Source organism: Pygocentrus nattereri, chromosome 4 (genome assembly GCF_015220715.1).
Source record: "Pygocentrus nattereri isolate fPygNat1 chromosome 4, fPygNat1.pri, whole genome shotgun sequence".
Lineage (NCBI taxonomy): Eukaryota > Metazoa > Chordata > Actinopteri > Characiformes > Serrasalmidae > Pygocentrus > Pygocentrus nattereri.
In genome coordinates, this window is record NC_051214.1 from 13,174,225 (window position 1) to 13,196,720 (window position 22,496).

The 22,496-nt window shown below is 39.8% G+C and overlaps 1 protein-coding gene across 1 annotated transcript in view; it reads left to right on the forward strand.

The window, feature by feature from the left end:
* The window catches only part of nbas (NBAS subunit of NRZ tethering complex), a 337,358-nt gene that overhangs the window by 235,581 nt on the left and 79,281 nt on the right, over positions 1 to 22,496 (forward strand). The window contains exons 46-48 of the mRNA XM_037537972.1: positions 608 to 810; positions 11,183 to 11,272; positions 13,417 to 13,612. Of these exons, the coding sequence (XP_037393869.1) occupies positions 608 to 810; positions 11,183 to 11,272; positions 13,417 to 13,612 (489 nt within the window). The remainder of the gene's footprint in view (positions 1 to 607; positions 811 to 11,182; positions 11,273 to 13,416; positions 13,613 to 22,496) is intronic.

The following is a 22,496-nucleotide window of genomic DNA, read 5'->3' on the forward strand; positions in this document are numbered from 1 at the left end:
TTTCAGCACAGAATGCTTTTTGAACCAGGATCAATACAGAGCTGCCAGTCAGAACAGAGATCATTTACATATATTTCTCACAAAAGTACTGTAAGAAAAACAGCCTGTTTCATTCTGAGGGAGGTGGAAAAATGTTCACGCAAGTGTGACTAGTGGCTTTCTGGGGTAAAAAAAAATAAAAACAAGACAAATGTAGGATATGGGCCCTTATGATTGAATAAAATCCTTACCGATTCTAAATGTACTTTGCTATTTAAGGTCATTTACACATCATATTATGCATAGAAGTGTGAATATCCATTCACAGACTTACTGAAACTGCGTTTTAATCAGAATTTATAGTTTCTCCTTTCATCATTGCAATATCTAACAATAAAATCGCACATCACATCCTATTTCATTTTCCGTTTATGTCAAAATGTATTGTTAGCAAGATGAATCGAATAGTGATTATGCTGAGTCATCTGCCCCCCAGCTCTGTGTGTATTAGCATGCGCAGGAGTGAAGGAGATGACTTTGTTTGACATTCATCTGTCAGCTGAGTGTGTGAAGCCTTTATATAGCTCATTTCTCTCTCACACTCTTTTATCCTGTCCTCTGTCTTTAGGAGCGTCTGCAGGGGTACAGTGGAGTGTATGACCTCTCCAGGTCAGAGCGGGTCAAAGTGCGGCAGCTGGCCATCACCATGGCACTGGACGGTCAGCCGCTGGAGCGAATTGAGCAGCTGCTGACAACAGCTGTAGACCTGAGTGACCTACAGCCACGCAGCATAGTTCAGGAGGCAGTGGAGAGAATCATCTCAGCACTTAGGTACAGATAGACTCTCTCGCTCTCGCTCTCTCTCTCTCTCTTTCTCGCTCACTCGCTCTCCCGCTCTCTCGCTCTCTCTCGCTGTTTTGCTCTTTCTCCCTCTCTCTCCCTGTCTCTATCAGTTGTCCTTGCTCTTTTTTTGTCCCACTCTGTCCCTCTTGCTTTCTCCCTCTTTCTCTCCCCATCTTTCTCTTTTTTCTCTCTTGCTTCCCTCTCTCCCTATGGCTCCCTCTCCCCTGCATTTCTACATTTTTCTCTCTCTCTTCTCACTTTCACATTTCTTCTCTATTTAACCTGCTTTTGCTTCCTCTCTCTGCCTCTGCCATGTCTTTGTATCTCCCAGTGTCTCTCTTTCCTCATGTCTCCCTCTTCCTCTCTCTGTCAGTCTCTCTGTTGCGCATGCTTCTTCCTTTCTGTCTTTGCTCCATTCTGTCCATTTTGCTTTCTCCTTTTTTCTGTCTTCATCTTTCATTTTCTCTCTCACAAGTTTCTTGCTCTCTCCTTCTCTCGTTGTGTCTCTCCACCATATATGTTTCTCTCTCTTTCTCTCCCTGACTCTCTGTCCCTGTCTTTTTCGTTACCTCTCCACCTCTCTTATCTTTCTTTCACTCTTTCTCTCTCACTCTCTCTCTCTCTCTCTCTCTCTCTCTCTCTCTCGTCCCTCGTCCCTAATCTCTCTCTCTCTCCCCATGTCTCTTTCTCCCCATATGTCTCTCTCTCTCTCTCTCTCTCTCTCTCTCTCTCTCTCTCTCTCTCTCTCTCGTTCTCGTTCTCCTTGTTTCTCTCTACCTCTCTCCTTATGTTTTTTTTCTCTTACTTATGTCTCTCTGTCCTTGTGTCTTTCTTGCTCTGCTTGCGTTCTCTTCTCTCTCTCTCTCTCTCTCTTTTACTCTGTCCCTCTATTAACCTGTGCCAGAGTGGATCTGTTTTTGCTTGATTGAGTTAAACACAGTGCTGACCCCGGCCACAGCCCTGCGTGTGTCTCTCCCCTCCTCTTTCTTTCTCAGCCTTTGTCTTCCTCCCCTCCTCTCCTCTCCTCCTGCGCTCTTCTGCAGGTCACTGCCTCTCTCTCGGCCCGCCACCTCTGTTTAGAGCTGTTAAAAAACACACCCTCAACTCTGAATCACACTGCCATTATGGCTGGGCTGTGTATTTCACAGTTATCACTGTTCCTTTGACATTCAATAACTTTCAAATGGAGAACCACCTGTCTGAGGCCTCCGTGTGTGGGTTTTAATCAGCCTGCCATTTTAAAGGAAGAGAGGAGGTGTTCAGAACGCAATCAGCTTATTTCTTTTTTTCTAACTAATCATGGAACTACAAGGGAGTAATTTGCTCAGTCATTTGTCTCCAATTGGTGGTGCTTGCAACCAATCAGATTCCACTATAATCAGATCCTGCAATCAGGCTGCGAACATCATTACAGCTTCAGTTCAGTGTGGTGGAAAAGAGCCACAGGCACATTACAAATAAACCACCTTCCTAAAAAGTTGGGACAGTATATGAAATGCAAATAAAAATGCAGTGATTTGTGGTCAACTTTGACCTGTGTTTAAACAAAAGCACTACAGAGACAAGATATTCAATGTTCTACCACTTCAACGTTACGCATACATATTCTGAAATCACAACACATTCCAATCAAGCTGGGAGAGGGTAAGTTTTAAGGGTATTTTCATATGCAGTTCTTTTTAAAAGAAACAAACGAAGCTCTGTTAAAGTGAACCTGGAAGGAGACTTTGTTTTCTTCAGGTCCTTTGAGATCTCAGACCATTTCTTGTTCAGATCACAACTCCAGTAGAACTCCGATCCCTTTCACACCACTCACGGTGCATGGTTTTCGCAAAGTGGGCAGCGTTCTCTGATAAAACAAACCCTGTGGCAAGAGGAATGACCAGAGATGCCTGCTTCTCTCCTGTTGCCCACGTTGAAACGATTGGCCGAAGCATGTAGTGCAAGATTGGAGAAATGGCCATGTCTGCCTCAGTGGGTTCCGTTTTCATCTGTGTGCATCACTGAGGTCCACCCTACGTAAATCCACGTCTGCAGTGAAATGGTGTATTAGAAAGAGCAGCGGTGAATTTTCATTCATTCAGTGTTCTCTGTGAAAGCAGCTCAAATCTCTGCATTGCGTTTACAGCATCAGACTTTGACAGGGTAAAATCATGAGAGTTCTCGCATCTTATCGCTTTAGTATCTCAGGGCTGCTGTCTTGTCACAAATCCTAAACAGACTTTATCCTGAGTAGAACCTTATAAATGATCCTTGGTGGTCTGTTTTTACCTGCTGAAGTGCTGAAGACTGGCTAAGTGTACGTAAGCCTTGAGGTCTTCACCACAAAGCAAAAGTTGACTGGGGCCAAAGGTGGCCTTAGTTTGGTTCATTTTTGGGGCCATTTAGAGGGGTCTGAGTTTGTTTGACGTGGTAACATATGCAAAAGAAATAATGACTCTGATGAAGTGAGTCCATTTCAGACGCTAAAATGATCCAATGTGAAAACACCCGAAGACGTTAACACATGTTAAAGAACGTATATCATATAAAACAGAGTTTTCCTCACTGTTTTGAAATACAAGTTTTCATTGTAGTGTGTAGGTGTGTGTGATTATAGAGACTACACAGTCTTCCTAGACTAAACAGTCTTCCTAGTCTTCCACTGCCTTGATATTCAGTGACATTGAATCCAGAAATATTATTTTAAATGGCAAGATATGAGATTTTATATTCAGTTTAGGCTTTTCTTGTTACTTTTGCATTTTCTGTTCAGTCGATTGTTAAAATATCTTCTCAAATAGGCACTGTGACCTTGTTATGAACCCATCTTTTGTGACCATAATTGCAGAAGAAAGTGGTGGAACTCGTTCAGAAGGAAAATGTGCCCAGTGCTCCAAACTGGCAGTTGTTTAATTTTAAACCCAGTGAAAAGGGTCAGCCACTGGAACAATGGAAGAAACAGGTTGTCAAGAAGATGGTAACACTGAGTCTTCTGAATTAAAAGTTTCTCTAGTATAGGCAGGGGTTCTATTTACAACCATAAGTTTCATATAGAGCTCATGCGTCATGCGTGATGGTTGCCATAGTGAAATGGTTCTTCAGATTGATGGAGAATGCATTGTATATGGTTCTATATAGAAACTTTTTGTGAAAACGCTTCTATGTAGCACTAAGAAGGGTTCCACTATTATTACGATGTTAAGCTTGTAATATATAGAACCAAATACATATTCTCGATCAGTCTAAAGAACCATTGAACCATGCAAGGAACCATTTAAGCATGAAATGGTTCTGTGTTCTGTATCATTGCCTTTACTAAAGAATCCTTGGAGAACTCCTATTTTTTAAGGGTGTAGGAGTGACAAACTATAAAAACTGAAATCAGTAGTCGGCTGGTTCCGACTCTGGGCAGCCTATATGCAACTTATGCTACACTTATACTATATTGCCAAAAGTATTCGCTCGTCTGCCTTCACGCACATATGAACTTGAGTAGCATCCCATTCTTAATCCATAGGGTTTAATATGGTGTTTGCCCACCCTTTGCAGCTATATCAGCTTCAACTCTTTTGGGAAGGCTCACCACAAGGTTTAGGAGTGTGTTTATGGGAATTTTTGACCGTTCTTCCAGAAGCACTTTTGTGAGGTCAGACACTGATGTTGGATGAGAAGACCTGGCTCACTGTTTCCACACTTATACATCCCAAAGGTGTTCTATTGAGTTGAGGTCAGGACTCTTGTGCAGGCCAGTCAAATTCTTCCACACCAAACTCGCTCATCCATGTCTTTATGGAACTTGCTTTGTGCACTGATGTGCAGTCATGTTGGAACAGGAAGAAGGCCCCTAAACTGTTCCCACAAAGTTGGGAGCATGAAATTTTCCAAAATCTCTTGATCTGCTGAAGCATTAAGAGTTCCTTTCACTGGAACTAAGGGACCGAGCCCAACTCCTGAAAAACAACCCCACACCATAATCTCCCCTCCACCAAACTTTACACTTGGCACAATGCAGTCAGACAAGTACCGTTCTCCTGGCATCCACCAAACCCAGACTCGTCCATCTGATTGCCAGACAGAGAAGCATGATTCGTCACTCCAGAGAACACGTCTCCACTGTTCTAGAGTCCAGTGATGGCACTTTACACCACTGCATTCGACGCTTTGCTTTGTGTTTATATATATATATATATATATATATATATATATATATATATATATATATGTGTGTGTGTGTGTGTGTGTGTGTGTGTGTGTGTGTGTGTGTGTGTGTGTGTGTAAAATATACTGTGTGTGTGTGTATATGCAAAGGGCTCTTGGAGTAATCATGGTTCCATACATTTCTATACATGCTTCAAACATTTTCTTTAATAAAGAACCCTTGAATAACAATTTTTAAGAATGTAGGGAAAAATAAGTGTTGACTAAGCCTGGTAGCATGTAAACTTTGTGAAAGTTTTCACATATTTAAACTCATATACAGAATTGCTTTTGTGACTTGTAACATTTGCACTTATTCCACTTTGGACTAAATTGTTCAGAAATGGTAAAAGCTGGAAACAGAGTGTACATTTTCATATGTAACAGAGACGGTTAGGTTGCTTCTACATTAAAAAAAAAAAAAAAAAACCTCCCTAAAATACTGCTCTCCCATTCTCACAAACATCTAAAAGTGATTTAAACAACTCAAACACGCTACTATGCCACAGGAAGACATACACAGCTGACATCGCATCACGTAAGCGAGTGTGTGCCATTTCAATACTGTAACAAGTGCCATGGTTACAGTAATGGCTCAGATTCATTCTTTTTTTTACCCTACAATATCTAATCCAACATTTTCTGCTGACACCTGGTATCAGATCAGTGCCATCTCTAATAGGAGTTGTAGGAATACTCTTATGCTCAGCTGTTAATTGGTCTTATTGGACGTAAACGTTAACATTTTTGAAAAAGTAGTCATGTCTGTAATTGTAACCTTGTTCTGTAACACCTGTCTGAAGAGAGCACTTCATCAAATGACCCTGTATGGATCTTTTGCTAAACTCCATAGCGACTGACAGCTGATGAATTCTATATATCTTGGTTCAGCTCCCCAAGGTCCTGTATGAATAATCTTTTCATCTTTTTAAGTTCAGCCTCAGACTAGCAGCTTGCTTAGTGAAAAGATACTGTGTATTAGAGAGGAAGAGAGTCAGAAAATCAAGATTGATTAGGCTCTTAAAAACGTATGTTTCTCATCTAGGGTCTCTCTCTCTTTCTCTGCTTTTCTTTCTCTCCCGCTCTCTGAAGTAGATTAATGACCAATGTAATTGCGGTGGACTAATACAGATGTTCCTCTTTGCTCTCTCATTGTCTCAGCCTAAGTGCTTATTGGTCACAGAAGAGAGAGCTGCGTATTTGATTGGCTGCATCTTAAAGGAGCTGCAGCTACACTTAAACAAGCAGAGTTTAGCTTTAAAACAGAATCTGCTCTTCTTGTTTTTTGTGCTCATCCTCAGCATCAACTTCGTATGTCCTCTTTCTCGTCTTCTGCTTCTTCTTCTTCTTCTTCTTCTTCTTGTGCTTTATGTTGTTTTTGTTAGTGTTGTTCTGGTTCATTTGTCTGAACAAATGTTCTTGTTCTCCTTGTCTTCTGCTTCATTTTCTTCTTCTACTTCTTCTGTTTTCATCCTTGTCCTCTTCTTTGTCTTATGCTTTGCTTTTCTTGTTCTTGTTCTTGTTGTTCCTCTTTCATTTGTTTGTCTTTGTCTTCTTCTTTTTTCCTTCTGCTTCTTCCTCTTCTTTTTTGTTCTCCTCTTTTACTGTTCCATTCTTTTTTTTTTCTTCTTCCTCTTTGTCATCTTCCTCATTGCTGTCTTCTTCTTTGTGTTCATTTTCTTCTTCCTCTTCTTCTTTTACACTTTTCCAGACGGGCTGTAAAGCCAGTTTAATTGGGGCTAGATGAGACATGTGGTTAATGGTGCTCATTTCACTTCTCCATTCAATTTCTGGTGATCTTAAACATGAAGACAACTCATACGGAGTCCTGTGGCTGAAGTTGATGGATAGGGAGTTTGAACTGTATAGATGAGTCAGTTTGTCAGCAATAGAAAAGTCTCTGGAGACAGTTTATTTTAAAGACTGTTGTTTATTCTCGTGACTTGACTTTTGCAAGAGCTGTCGCAAATCATCAGTGTGCAGATGTGATAATGAACTGTTATGCAAAGATGAAGGTTAAGAACAGAAAGTGCATTTGAGTTGGTGTTATTATTAGGGCAAGGTGTGTGTGTGTGTGTGTGTGTGTGTGTGCGTGTGTGTTTGTGTGTGTGTGTGTGTGTTTCTCGCAGTGCGTTAGAGTGGAGTCTGAGAAAATGACTTTTTTCCTAGCCTGCGTCTGTATGAAAAATGGCCTTGAGCGCTGCAGCAGAGCAGGAAAAGGAGCACTGCAGGGGTGCTCGAGGAGAAGAGGTGGGAAGGTCAGAGCACTAATGCTGGAATGCCGAGCAAATAAGAAACAAATATTGAGCCATTGCTGGATGCAGCTGTGAAGAAAATATGTTACTATTTGTGTAGTTTACTTTTATATAGCTTTGTTTATATAGCACCCTTCACACATACAATAGTAGCTCCAAGTTGTTTACAACATATTTAAATAAAACAATAAGCTACTGTAACATAGAACAGTGAATAGCAAGTTATTTTTTTGTCCATCTTTAAAACTTTAAAACAGTTTGTAAAATGTATTTGTTAAAGCTGAAAGAAGTCAGGTTGGATTTCGCTGGAGTTTTCTGATCACGTCATACATTTCGTGTTAATGTCACATGCACAGTGTCAGAATGAATGCGGTCCAATATTGTAACAAATCTGTCCTGAAAAAGCGAAGTCTCACACTGTTTGCACTGTATACTTTTATCTCCTCATCTTCTCTTCATATATGAAATATAATGAATATCTGAAAGGAGATTTCAGTATTGTGATGATGGCACTTAAGTGGTTGGTTAGTGTAGTGGTTAACACCTCTGCCTTCTATGCTGTAGACTGGGGTTCAATCCCCCACCAGGGCAAGCACCCTACACTATACCAATAAGGGTCCTTGGGCAAGACTCCTAACACCACCTTGGCCTGCCTATGTAAAATGATCAAATTGTAAGTCGCTCTGGAGAAGAGCGTCAGCCAAATGCCATAAATGTAAATGTAACTATCCATGTGAAGTTTTGTCCTGGTAGGATTGGTATTGAGTGTGATAGAGTTAAGCAATAATAAAATACTAGAATTATATGAATCTAATGTTTAAGTAGTACTAGACCTTAAAAGACACATTATAGAACCCTACAGTGTTTAATAGCTAATGACCGCTAATAAAGTTGTTGACAGTTATTTTCATATATACAGAACACAAACACAAAGTGGGCAAAATCATAGATTTATATTTTCCTGTCCCAACCTCAATTTTGAGCACATAGACGTATACACAAGACAGTACTGTGCAAAAGTCAGAGTTTTAATGCAGATAACGGAAAATTACCCAGAACTCTCGACAACTATATATAATATTATGTTTCAGTATTTAGTGTGTCCTCCCTTTGCCTTTACTACAACTTCTTTTCAGGAGACTTGCTTCCAGTTTTTTTCAAAGAAATCTGCAGTGATATTTTTCCATACCTCCAAAGTTCAGTATTAGAAGTTGGTTGCAATTTCTGCTTTTCATGATCCAAGAGAACCCAAACACAGAACGAGAGCTCTGGCATGGCCAGTGCATTGTTCAGAGGACACCAGGAGCTTTTTTTTTTTTTTTGATCTGCAAAGTGACCCCTCTTTTTCAGATCTGAAAGAGTGGAGCTTGATTCTTCTCCTGATTCTCTCTGAAAGATGAAAGCTTTAAGTTCTGTTTATGTGAGGGTGACAGGGTGCAAGGTTGTTAGGCTCATTTTCTTTATATCTTTTAATCATTTTTTAAAATTCCATTCATCCACAGAAATATCGGCTGAAAAAAGTGGAAGATCATTTTCATTGAAGATTAAGCAAATGGATGGTGATCTCTGACTTTTTGCACATTTCAAACGCCTCCAATTGTTATTCTGATAAAGCAAATCAGTAATAAGGCCAATGTGGATGAGTACTCTTGAGAAAAGTTACAATGACTTGAAGGGAGGGACTTTGCTGAAGTGTCTGAACGCATTGGCAATAGTAAGACAGCATTAATATTATAAATGACTGTTGTGTATTAAGCAGGCCATGAGTTTGGATTACAGCAACACTACACAGTGCCGGAGGTAGTGCTCCCTTAATTATAAAGTGCTTCAGCTCTAAAGGGGGGCAGGGAAACAGCTCTTCAGTAGTGAAGAAGCCCACAGTGTATTAGGCTCTGCTTTGGGAATACAGCTGAAATCAAGAAAATAAGAGAAATTCCAGGCTGAGCTCACCTCAAGCTCCACAAAAATCCGCCCGGTGCTATTCGCAGACACTGGTTACGGGTTGAAATTTTATCACGGCAGAATGCCATGAGGAGCAAAAGTATTACTGTGTTTTGAGTGGAACAAGAAAGATGGTGCCAGCTGGGAGCGCTATTGATATCGGGGAGTATAGAAGAGAAAACAGTGAGGCACCACAAACACAAGCTGGGATCTTTTTATCAGCTGAAAAGCAGTCTACGTAGGTGCACAAATTGCATAATATAAAGGCTTCGGTGCAACAATACAGGTGTCTGGAAAGAAGCGATTGTCTAGGGCATAAAACTACATCCCAGACAATGGTAAACAGAAGAAGAGCATTGACTGAGAGGCAGTAGGAGCTCCTCGTAGTTGAGTTCCTGAATATCCCTGATTGTAGTATGTACACAACATGCATACATACATACATACATGCATGCATACATGCATACATGCATACATACATACATACATACATGCATACATACCTACATACATGCATACATACCTACATACATGCATACATACATGTAAATAAACCACATACATATTGTATTGAACACTGCTCATGTTAAACACTCACTGTTCATGTAGAGGAATAGAATGTGAATTCACAAAAGCAATCACCATTTACATTTATGTTAATATTTGTTACTGTAAATGCTATTTTGAAATTTCCTATTTCTAATTTACAGTCAAGTCGTCTGCCTTGAGGTTTGATCAGAATATTTAAAATTATGAGACAATTGTATTATTTCAATCTTGATGTTAACGATACAGCTTTCATCAGTTTTTATAGAATCTTTTACAGCTCTAATCTTCTCTTTGGACATGTTTAACTTGCATTACTTTATACATACAGGGCATTGTGTCAAAATTTTAGGCCCCTGAAGAAACTATTTATCAAGGCAGAAGTTGTGTTTTGGATAGAAAACCCTCAGAATAACATTATAATACAATAAATATAGGATTTTTGTGTAACCATTCTAGTTACACTTCATAGCAAGCTCTAATAAACAGCAATGTAATCTTTTTTTTCTAATAGTTTGTTAGTGAAATATCATTAAATTAGAGCCACATATACATTGTTATTACCGATTTAGTCAATGACGTGAATAGTCAGTAATTATTTAAATCCAAGCATTGATTATAGTTTATTAATTTAAATATTTTATATAATTATAGTTATAATGCCTTCAGCCCGATGACAGCTGGGATAGGCTCCAGCACCCCCCGCGACCTAAGAGGAGAAGCAGCCTAGAAGATGTGTGTGTGTGTGTGTGTGTGTGTGTGTGTGTGTTTGTATAATTATAATATAATTCCTTATATAAGCAGAAATATTAAGGAAATGTTAAGAAACTTGATATATTGCATAAAAACAATATAAAAAGTTATAAATTAAATGTAGTTTTATAATCATTTTGCTGCTTTGTGATGCATGTTTCCTTACTGCTGAGTTCGTCATTATTAAGTGCTTCATATATACTTTAAGATGAGTAATCTGTAATTGGACCCTCATTGTAAGATTTTGGCTTTATAATGTAAGATTTCTTATCTCCAAAATAGAAACTTCACAGCAGATGGTAAAAACTTTTTATGCAAACCTCAGTTCTACTGACCAGTTCAGAAGATATTTTACTACTGTAATTGCTGCTGTTGGATATTTTCACTGCATTCATATTTATTTGCATTCATTCAAATATCATATATTCTTCCACAAAAATACATTTTTGTCCAGATAAATGGTTTTAAACAGTTTGCCTAGGTGCCATTTGGACAGTAGTGAACAGTTTTAAGTACTGGATAGTACCTTGGAACAATATTGGTCCTGTGTTACTGAAACAGTGATTCCAAACTTTTGAATAATTTTGGAATCATATTCACAGGCAGAAGACAGAAGTGAATCATAATAACTGTGTGTGTGTGTGTGTGTGTGTGTGTGTGTGTGTGTGTGTGTGTGTTCTGTGCAGCGGTGATGAAGATATCTTGAAGGATTACGTGGACCCTTTGAAAGTCCTGGAAGACATAGTGAGAGCGGTGCAGGCGGACGTGCAGAAGGGGTGAGTGGATCTGCTCATTCATTTTCAGCAGTGCACCAAAGCTTTAAATCACCTTTATTTTGTCGATATTTATCTCCTACCTTCAACAGTATTAAAATGGAAATAAAAGCATATTTGTTTGGATTGACATTTTTGGGGCTGTTTGTTTTTTTTTTTGTGCAAAATAACACTGAACAGTACAGCTCCATCTGAAGTTGTGACAGGGAGGAATATTTTAGGCTAAACTAGCTGCCACACTTTCTGTAAACAAGGTTAGGCCTTCTAACGTCAGGTTTTCGACAGTAAATTACATGACTTGTTTGTGAAAGTTGTAAAAAGTGTTAAGCTGTTTTCTCTGTTCATTTGTTCATGACAGGGTGGGCTTGTTATGCATGCTGTCAAGGACAGAGAAAACATCGAATTATAAATGTTGAATAAAAGCCAAGGTTATTGACAGCTCTATGTGGCAGCTCCGTAGGCTCCTCTTGATTGCGTCACTTAATGTGACTGTACGTTATTTTTGTGTACAATGGGGGGAAGCAAAACTCAAGGACACAGATACATTATTATTTTCTTAAAAGTAATGTTTTTGTGGAAACATTTGAGCTCAACAAAGGCTTGATGGCAATACAACTTTTATTTAGTCATTTCTGAGATGGATGCCTATACGTACATGCGGTGATTTCGTAAGCAATAAAAGAAATAGTTCTATGTTGAGTTTATTTTGAGGGGAAAATTGGTATGTTCTATGCAAAAGTTATGGCACATTTGGGGAAAGAAAAAAAAAACAACTAAAAGAGTTTGGATCCAGAAGAGCATTCATAAGGTCAGACCCTGAGGTTGGATAAGAGGGCCTGGCGCCTAGCAATCTCCAGTCTAGATCATCCCAATGGTGTTTTAAGGGGTTGAGGTTAGGACTCTATGAGGGACAGTCAAGTTCTACTGCACCAGGTTGTGCCTTTATGGAGCTTGCTTTGTGCACTGGGGGCTTAGTCATGCTGGGACAGTCCAAAAACTGTATCCACAAAGTTCAAAGCACACAATTGTCCAAAATGTCTTGGTCTGCTGAAGCATTAAGATTTCCCTTCACTGGAACTAAGGGATCTAGGCTGAGCCCTGAAAAACAACCCCATAGCATTATCCCTCTTTCACCAAACTTCACTGTTGGTGCAATGCAGTCACGTGGGTAATGTTCTCTTGGCAAATCCAGGCTGGTCCATTAAAAGCGAGATTCGTCACTCCACAGAATATGCTTCTGCCCCTCTAGAGTCTTTCCCTCTCACTATATATATATATATATATATATATATATATATATATATATATATATATATATACACACAATTTTTCCATACACTGTGTTACTAATGAACTTATACACTGTGTTACTAATGAACTTTAAGCTAATATGCTTACGCTTGAAAAAACGTACTAGCAGATGTTTGTCTTTTATACATGGCTTTGAATGTTGTGCACTGTTTTCATGGAATGACTCAGAGATAATAAGGAAATAAAACTTCATATTTATATCTCTTTATAAATAGCTTCAGTATAAAATGTTGTCTTTATTATCCATTTCATTTCTGACAAAGTAAATGCTTAGCTAAAGCTTTGCTCTTACACTAAAGGGGCTTGTTGAACAGATGGACTTTCTGACCGGTGTATAGGCAGGTCTTTCTACTGGCAAATGAGATAAGAACTCTTGCTCCAGATGCTGCTCTATCCAGTTCCAAAGTTAAACTGTTCTTGAACTCGTCCATCTGGTAGAAAAATGAAAATTCATCTAGAAAAAGAAATTTTCTTGTCACTGTGAAAAACCTAGCAGTTTTAGTTTTCATAGTTACACAAAGTTGTTATCAATTCTTCCTTAAAACATAGGACAGTGTCAGTTATCATTCACTGATCTGATGATAATCTTTAGCTTTAAAAAAAAAACGCTTTCAATAGCTTTATTAGAGCTTTGTAATTCAGTAATTACCTTTAAACTGCTTGTATACTGGAAAGACCTTGTTTAATCGCGCTGGCTTTGTTATTTCCTTCCCTTTCATAGAAAAATGAGACATCAGTCTGAGTGGTTCTCCAGCGTTAGTGCAGGTTAATAAAAATTTGATATGGGCTTTGAGGAAAGCGCCTTGTTAAGTCTGTCCTCCATTGGTTTGTCCCAGGGGAAACGCGGTGTCGTCTGAGGACTTGTTGGCATGGTTACGGCCGTTCTGCGGGGACGACTCAAAGCCTGTGCGACTCAGGATCGAGGTTTTGCAGATTCTGGAGTGTTCTTTTAGCCTCAGCGACGAGGACATCCGCCTGCTGGTGTTGTTCAGGAGTCAGGCAGTGCTGAAAGCCTGCTGGCCAAGCAGAGAGGTATGCATACTCATACACACCATGAGACACAGCCAGTTGAGGATATGTGTGGTTATTGGAAAGTACAGATATCCACACACTTGTTGTTATTATTCCTTTACTTTAATAGGGGATTTGAATAAAGCTGCTTCTTTTGACCAATTTTCACAATCTGAAGTGAATTTCCAGGTTGGGAGCTGAATCAATGGAGACTGACTGTGCAGATAATCTGATGTTACAGGAAAAATAAGATCAGCTCCCCTTAAACCAAGACATAATGTAGTGGTATGAGAGCAATCAAGGTGATGTTGGGTTGTCCAGCCACTGTTGTTCTTGCTGGACATCAGTAATGAGACTTGAAAACTGTTTACCCCATTTTCATGTTCACCCTGCGTTCATGGAATTTCATGTTCAGTTCAAGTGAGTGCTGTTAGTTTAAACTACCCATATTTTAACTGTAGCATGGCTGGAATGTGCATCTCTAGTACAGACACACACTGCTGCTGTTTACCCTTCGTACATAAGTATTTAGCTGCCTGGCTGGCTGACTGACTGACTGACTCAGTGGCGTTAGTCTATTTCTTGGTGTGACGGTTGAGTTATAATCGTGTTTTCTTGCTCGTGCATGATGAGCGTGTGTGCACAGACGTGTTTGCAGAAAGCCCTCGTTTGTCCAGGGATTACAGGACGTCTGCTTTGCTGTGCTCTTTCTGTGCACTCTTCACTGCTCGGGGGAGCGGAGCGTGACATTGGTCCGTTCAGTGGGTCATCACCACAGCGTCCACACAACCTCCACATAACACATGAGAGCACATGACAGAGGAACGTAAGCCCTCCAGGACATATTCTCTCTCTGCGCCTCTCTCTCTCCCCTTCTGACTCCCTCTCTTTTTTTCTCAGGCTTTCTCGCTGTCCTTCACTTGTTCCCTCTCTCTCTCTCTCTCTTGTTCTTTCTTTATCTCTCTCTGTCCCTCCCACTCATTGTCTCTCTCTCTCTCTCTCTCTGCCTGCCTTTCTTTGTTGCTTTCATGTTTTCTCTCTTACTTTTTCTCTTTCTTGCTGTCCATTACTTGTTCCTTCTCTCTCTCTTTCTTTGTCTCTCACTACCTCTCATTCTCTCTCTCATTCTCTCTCTCTCTCTCTCTCTCTCTCTCTCTCTCTCTCTCTCTCTCTCTGTTTTTCTCAGTTTCTGTCTGCCTCTCTTGTGTGTGTTGTGTCTCTTTTGCTTCTTTCTCTCATTCTTTCTATCTCTGTCTCTTTCTCTCTGTCTCTCCTTTTCTCTCTTTCTCTCGCTCTTTGTTTTCCTCTTTGTTGAGTGCCCTTGTACTTTTTGAAGAGAGAGAAAGGGGGGAAAAGGAGCGAAAGCTGGGAGAGAATATTTTTTGTTTAAGATCCACCTGCAGTGTCATCACATAGTGAGTGTGTGTGTGTGTGTGTGTGTGTGTGTGTGTGTGTGTGTGTGTGTGTGCGTGTGAGAGAGAGAGAGAGAGATCTCTGAGGGGGCTGTGTATTAAAACTGAAGTACTCTTGTAAAAAGACTCAGTAAAAGATGGCTGGATGGGAAGATAGATGGATGTATAGATGTACAGATGAGGTTTTAATGTGAGTCTGCTCTTTAGATGGGGAGCCTCAAAGCACTGTGTGAGCTGTTCATGTAGTACCGTGTTAGTTTTCAGAGTGTAGGTCCATTAAAACTTTCTTTATCCTGCGCTAATACAATAGGCCCCACCAACCTGTGAGACGGTCTCCTGCACACACCTTTCTCCAGAAACAAACATGTCAGCTCATTTTCTGCACAGACAGCATCTTTGAACAGCTGAGTGTGCTTGGAGAAGAACGCTGCAACATCACTGCATTGGAGTATGATCATAATTAAAAATCAGAATTTAAAAAAGACAATTAAAATGAATTACAATCCAGAATTAAAGCATCTTTGAGTTGTAGCGTCAGCAACCTCAGCTGTGTCACTAAAATGACCCCTTTAACACGCACTTACTGGCCAATTTGTTAGCAACACATGAATTGTAGGTTCAATATGCCTGTGTATTTACAGAGTACAAGCACAAGTTTTATGTTCAGTGTCGTATAGGTTTCGTCTTTTGTTTTCTGGAACCATCTACCCCTGAATACATTGTCATTAGCTTGGGAATTTACAACCAGCACTCAACATCACAGCACCATTTTCTTAGTTTTTTTTTTTTTACATATTGTAATGCTGAGTTGTGCATTTGAAGTATGACGGTGCATATTTGATGCTACAAAATGCTTTTTTACTTGATTGTGAAAAACACAAAAAACATTTTTTACAGGTTATTATGGAATATTTACCAACATGGCAATTAGTGTGCAATAATAATGTATCCTAGACATATATTTCTATGGTTTGTCTGGTAGTCTGTATTAGAGAGAGAATTATGGGGCGCTTTTTGTATGTCAAACTTTGACAGGTCGAAGCTACACACCCTTTGACCTTTGACATGTCCCCCACACACCCCACACCCCCCACCCCCTGCGCAGAGGTCTCCCTGGAGGTCGCATACCCATCCCAAACACCATCTTTGACCTTCCGCACCCTGGAGGTCACCCCTTCCATCCCCTGGGGGTCACGCTTCACCTATTGATCCGCTTCACCTAGCCTCCCATTAGGCATCTGTTTTTGAACATGAAACCTAATATCAATTTTCCTGCCAAATTTTAAAAGATGCCGACCAATCAGACGTTTGTTTCAAGCTCCTCCCTTCTGTCCCACACTGTGAGCAAGAGTATTTAAGAGTTAGTGTTTCAAGAGATGTATATGACACTAAGCAGCTGTGAAGCGAAGAAGCCATGGCCAATGCCCCGGATGCCCCAAATAAGCCAGCGACAGATTTGTCTAGATAGACTTTGCGACTAAATGACTCAAATTTCTCATGCGGAGACTAATCGACATGGAGCTACTTTGGATTCGTTTTTGACGAACAAAATGATAATGTTACCTTCTTCAGTAGCCCGAAAGCATTTCACGACTGCGTCTGATCGATTTACCCTGCATCAGAACGATTAGAGCAGTTTCAAGAAGCACTGCAGTGAATTCTACTCTTACTCTTTTTTGATGCATTTGCTCCCATGTGTCAAACACAAGACCCATGGACCAGATCAGGCACACGACACAATCCTATCAGGCAGTCATTTTCTATTAAGATTAGCCTGTTTCACAATGTGCTGCACTACAATCCCCAGCATGCACTGTAAAGTGCGCCCTGACTCTCCTACCCTTTAAAGTTTAAAAGTTTAGATGAGTATATATTTGGTAAATAAACTGTTTTACTGCTTTTAACAGACCGTCACCATGTAGTTTTTCTTTTTAACTTTTCTTTAAGCATAGAAATAGCAACATTAATTATCTACTTAATGTGATTATAGAACAAGCACTAACTAATGTTAGATACAAATGAAATATTTGTAATTACGTGCAATACAAATGAAGACTAAAACTAAATTCATCATTAGATAAAGTTTCCATTTTATTCGCAGTGTGGCTCAAGTGTGTAACTGACAGTCTGCTGATAAGATCTCAACCTCTCCCCCACTAGACAAACAAACCAAAACATTGAATAACACAACTGACTGCACAGTTTCTAAGCATATATGGGATTGGCCTCTGAAAAGGCAGATAGACGGAAGTCCTGGGTACTTGCACAGCTGCAACATGAGCACAGTTCTAAACTTTTCAACCAAATGAATCGTCTTTCAGCAGGTAAACACAGACTTGCACTGTTTTTTTAGTCTTTTTGAGATAGACCGTGAAATGTACACGGTATGATGAAACGTATTTGAAATCAAATAAATATAGAGGAATAGCAGTCAAATCAGTATGTATCTGTAAGATTTCAAGCACGGTCAGATGCTCGCAGATGAAACTTACTGAAAGGGCTTTACTGATAGAAACGGAGTCGATAACCAGGCAGAGTTCAGATCCAGAAGGTACACGAAATATACATAGACGAAGATCAGACAATGCATCAATCCAAAAAGGGCAAATGGCTATAATCCAAGATCAGAGATAGAGCAACGAAATCCAAAGGGCAGAGCAAAAAGGGAGGATGTGAGAAAACAAAAGGTCATACACAAAATACACAATAGATGGAAGCTCAGCAGATCTCAAAAGGGATACAATACCTCGCAACTTCACTAAGCTAAAGCCTGGGCTTATATACTTCACTAAGTATGTCATATGACACATAACACAGGTGAATCACATCAAAACTCCATAGACCTAGAGCGCTGATAGGAGCGTGGTGTCATGTGAGATGTCATGTGACTTCCAAGAGGGTCCTGGGATATTGAGTCCGTCTCAGTCTTATCGCCTACGGGAAGATCGTAAGCCATGTGATCTCCTGGAGGATTCTGGGAGATAGGGTCCAAATCTACAAGGGGTTTCGGAGGCTGTGTGACAGTATTTCTATTTCTTTTTATTTAGGATCATTAGATTTGATTCACAATTGTCAGCAATGCTGTACAGTAATATTATTTAATTATTGACATTAATTTTAAGTTACATCAACTAATAACATTATTTATGAATGCAGTGTAGCTTCTATAGTCATCACATCAAGTGTGTATATTGTAATGTATTTTCAGAACTAAAACTTCCTTAAATATGTCTTCATTATCTGTTGATTCAACACTTTAGTGACCAAGCTATAGACTCATAAAGATACTGGAGGTACTGGTATTGTGGTATTGCTAGCTATATGAATCAGTGGTCATATGTGAACTTGCTGCTTCCATAACCATAACGAAAGAGTAAAATAAAGTGAAATAAGGTAACAAAGTGAACAAAAAGGTAATAAGGTGACACTTAATGAAAGATATTAAAGAGATGTGTCTATTTTACTGTTAAACCTAAAAATGGTTCTACAGTGTCACAGCAACTCGAGACAAATGCCCACCTTGGAGAGATTATGCAGTCTTGGGGTTAATGAGTGAGAGGCCTGGTCAATAGTGTCAGTATCTGGAAGACTTTCACAGGTGTACATTCAGCACACTTTTAAAAAATTGGGTAGTTTTCATGTGTGCTGTGTAGCTGTGCAAGTACCCAGGACTTCCGTCTATCTGCCTTTTCAGAGGCCAATCCTATATATGCTTAGAAACTGTCCAGTCAGTTGTGTTATTCGATGTTTTGGTTTGTTTGTCTTGTGGGGGAGAGGTTGAGATCTTATCAGCAAAGATCAACAGGGGCGTGGAATCGACCTGTCAAAATTTGACTTACAAAAAGGGCCCCATAATTCTCTCTCTTATATTAGTGTGGGAGAACACTGCATACTGGAGTTTGATCCACTACCTGGAGCATTACACAAAGAGTCCTTGGGCAAGACTCCTAACACTACCTTCACCCACCTCTGTAAAAATTTTTACATCCCTCTGGGTAAGGGTGTCTGCCAAATGCCATAAATGTAAACGTAAAACTAATCCCATCACAATAACAGCATAATCTGATATCAGGTACATTACCCCGCTCCCCATGTAAAACTAATCCTGCCCCAATGGTACTATAATCTGATAATAATTAGATTACTCCAACCACTCATATGGAACTAATCCCATCCCAGTAATACTATGATAATAATTAAATCACATGACTCCCCATTTAAAACTAATCCCATTGCAATAACACTATAATGTGATAAAAATTACATTACCCCAACCACACATTTAGAACTAATCCAATCTCAATAGAACTATAATGTGGTGATAATGACATCATGCCATTCTCCATTTCAAACTAATCCTGTCCCAATGATACTATAATCTGATAATTCCATTACCCCAATCGCTCATGTAAAACTAATCCCATCCCAGTAATACTATAATCTGATAATAATTACATCACGCAACTCCCCATTTAAAACAAATCCCATCCCAATAGTACTATAGTCTGATGATAATTACATTACCCCAACCACTCATGTGGAACTAATCCCATCCCAGTAATACTATATGATGCATCATATTATATTATAATGCGACTCCCCATTTAAAACTAATCCCATTGCAATAGTACTGTAGTCTGATGATAATTACATTACCCCACTCCATATGTAAAGCTGCTTGTCCCAACAGTACTATAATGTGATAAAAATTACATTACCCCAACCACTCATGTAGAACTAATCTCATCCCAATAGTACTATAATGTCATGATGATTACATCACGCCTCTCTCCATTTAAAACTAATTCCATCCCTATAATACTATAATCTGATTAATTCCATCCCAGAAGTACTAGGTTCTGATAAAAATCACACCACACCACCCCACCTCCCCATGTACAAATAACCCCATCCCAACAGTATTATATTGTTAATACTTACATAATCCCACCTCTCCATGCAAAACAAATCCACTACTAATAATATTGTACTCTGGTAATACTTATATTACCACACCTCCCCATGTAAAACTAGCACTAATATCGCTGTTCTCTAGTATTATTTACACTACCCCACCTCCCCAAGTAAAACTAAACATCCTAATAGTACTATACCTTTCATAATGCTTCCATTACCCCACTTCCCCATGCAAAACTGATCATGTACTTAAAGTGCTATATTCTGACATTAGTTATGCTAGCCTGCCTCCTCATATAAATAGAATCTAGTCCCAGAAGTACTGTATTCTGATAATTACATTACCCCACCTCCTCATGTTAAACTAATCCTCTCCCTATAGTATTATATTCTGATAATAGTTACACAACCCCACCCTCCCATTTACAACTAACCATGTCCCAACAGTATTATATTCTTGTAATACTTACCTTAGCCCATCTTCTCATGTAAATCTAATCCTGTAATAATAGTACTGTGCACTGGTAATACTTGCATCACCCCACCTCTTCATGTACAACTAAGCACATACTGATAGTACTGTACATCACCCCACCTCCCCATGTACAACTAAGCACATACTGATAGTACTGTACATCACCCCACCTCCCCATGTACAACTAAGCACATACTGATAGTACTGTACATCACCCCACCTCCCCATGTACAACTAAGCACATACTGATACTACTGTACATCACCCCACCTCCCCATGTACAACTAAGCACATACTGATACTACTGTACATCACCCCACCTCCCCATGTCAGTCTAATCCCATCCTAGTAGTATTATACTCTTTACCCCACCTCTCCATGTAAACCAAGTCCCATCCTAACGATACTTTAATAAGATGAGCGGAAGTGCAAGGTAGGTTTCTTAAAAAGTGGACGAGTGTACATTTCAATATGTGAGCTGTATCTGTTGTACAGAAGAGACTGGCATGCAGAAAAAGCTCTAATGAAGTTAAAGCCTTCCCCTGGCTTCTCAGTGTAGGACCACAGCAGTAATACCTGCATGTGTTCAGTTGACGTGCTCAACCACATAATTGTTTAATTTGCTGAACCTGAATAATGTAAATGACCCCGTGTTTATCCAGTCGCTCGCGGGTGTTTGATTGTAATTTAATTAGGTTAATCAGTTAGTTCTTAAGTGAAATAATGATTGCAACGTTCAGTCCTCAAGGTCTTAAAGGGACAGTTCACTTATTGTCAGTGAGTGATCCTTAAGAACGTCGCTCTGCATGTTAGGAAGCGTACTTGACATTCACCGCTGAATTAGGAACAGTTATTAATAGCGCATGCGTTCATTGATATTCACATTTGCTGTACAGTACTGTGCAGATATCAGAGACCACCCGTAACTTTTCTCAGTAGCAGCTTCCTGAGAGCTACACATGCTTTCAGACGTCTTGTCTTCTCAAGGATGGATAGAGATGTATGGATTTTTTTTTTTCAGATCTGATAAAAGATTGAAGCTTGATTTTCTACTCTCTCTCACACTTGAAAGCTTTAAATACTGCTTATCTGATTGTGGCTGTTTTGGTGGTCTACCAGGTCTTGCACGGTTGTCCCATTTTTAAAAGGTCCCTGTTCTATTAAACACTTTTTTAACTTCAGTTTTAGAAACCCTGTTTTTTTTTTTCATTTATTTTTCTATGACTTTTTCCTCATGCAAGTGACTTATATAAAATATCCTCCGAAATATCTCCTGAAGAATGAATACCTTGTATGGTCATTTTGTCTAGGAATTAAGTAGGTGAAGGGTGGTCTCTGACTTTTTCACAGTACTGCAGTGATTGTGGAGGTTTTTGTTGGGGCTTGTTAGCTTTCGTACCCTACCTAAAAAGTGTGCTATTGCCTTTTTCTCCAAAACCAGTAGCCTCAATTTTTGGGTTTCCCCATTGCTTGTTCAGATTGAATCTATGTTTCATAGCAGACAAGCTCCCTTCGCTGCAGCAAGGGCCATTCATTCTTCCGTCTACATTTATGGCCATTATTTGGCTCTCTGGAAATGAGCTATATTCGTTTTATGATGGTCTTGCAAGGTAATCTAAAGAGAGGGGAAAATGAGGGGAGAGCAGTAATGCACAGCCATGCCATAGCCTAGAGGCAGGAGTGATTATGGGTAGATTGAGGGGGAGGAGAGAGTGTGAGAGTGTTTTTGGGGGGCTATGGGGGGGGGGCTAATGCAGGTGGCTGCCTTTTATTATCTCAGACAATGCATCATTATAAGGGCAGGCATGTTTTCAGATGGCAAATCGGAAGTGCAAATCCCAACAAGGGCTGTGTTGATTGGAAGAGTTGAGCTGGGGGACAGGAGAAGGACGTCTGTACCCTCAGCGGCACCAGGCACAACGCCACGGCACATTGGCACACTATTTGTACCCGCTGAGCATGTGTGTGTGCACATGCGCATGAGACAATGATGGAGAATGTGTGTGCGCGTGTGTGTGTGTGTTAGCGCCTCCAGGTTTCTATCTCTCAGTGATACACGCTTCCATCCTGAGTATCTCCAAACTAATCAACCAACTCCCTG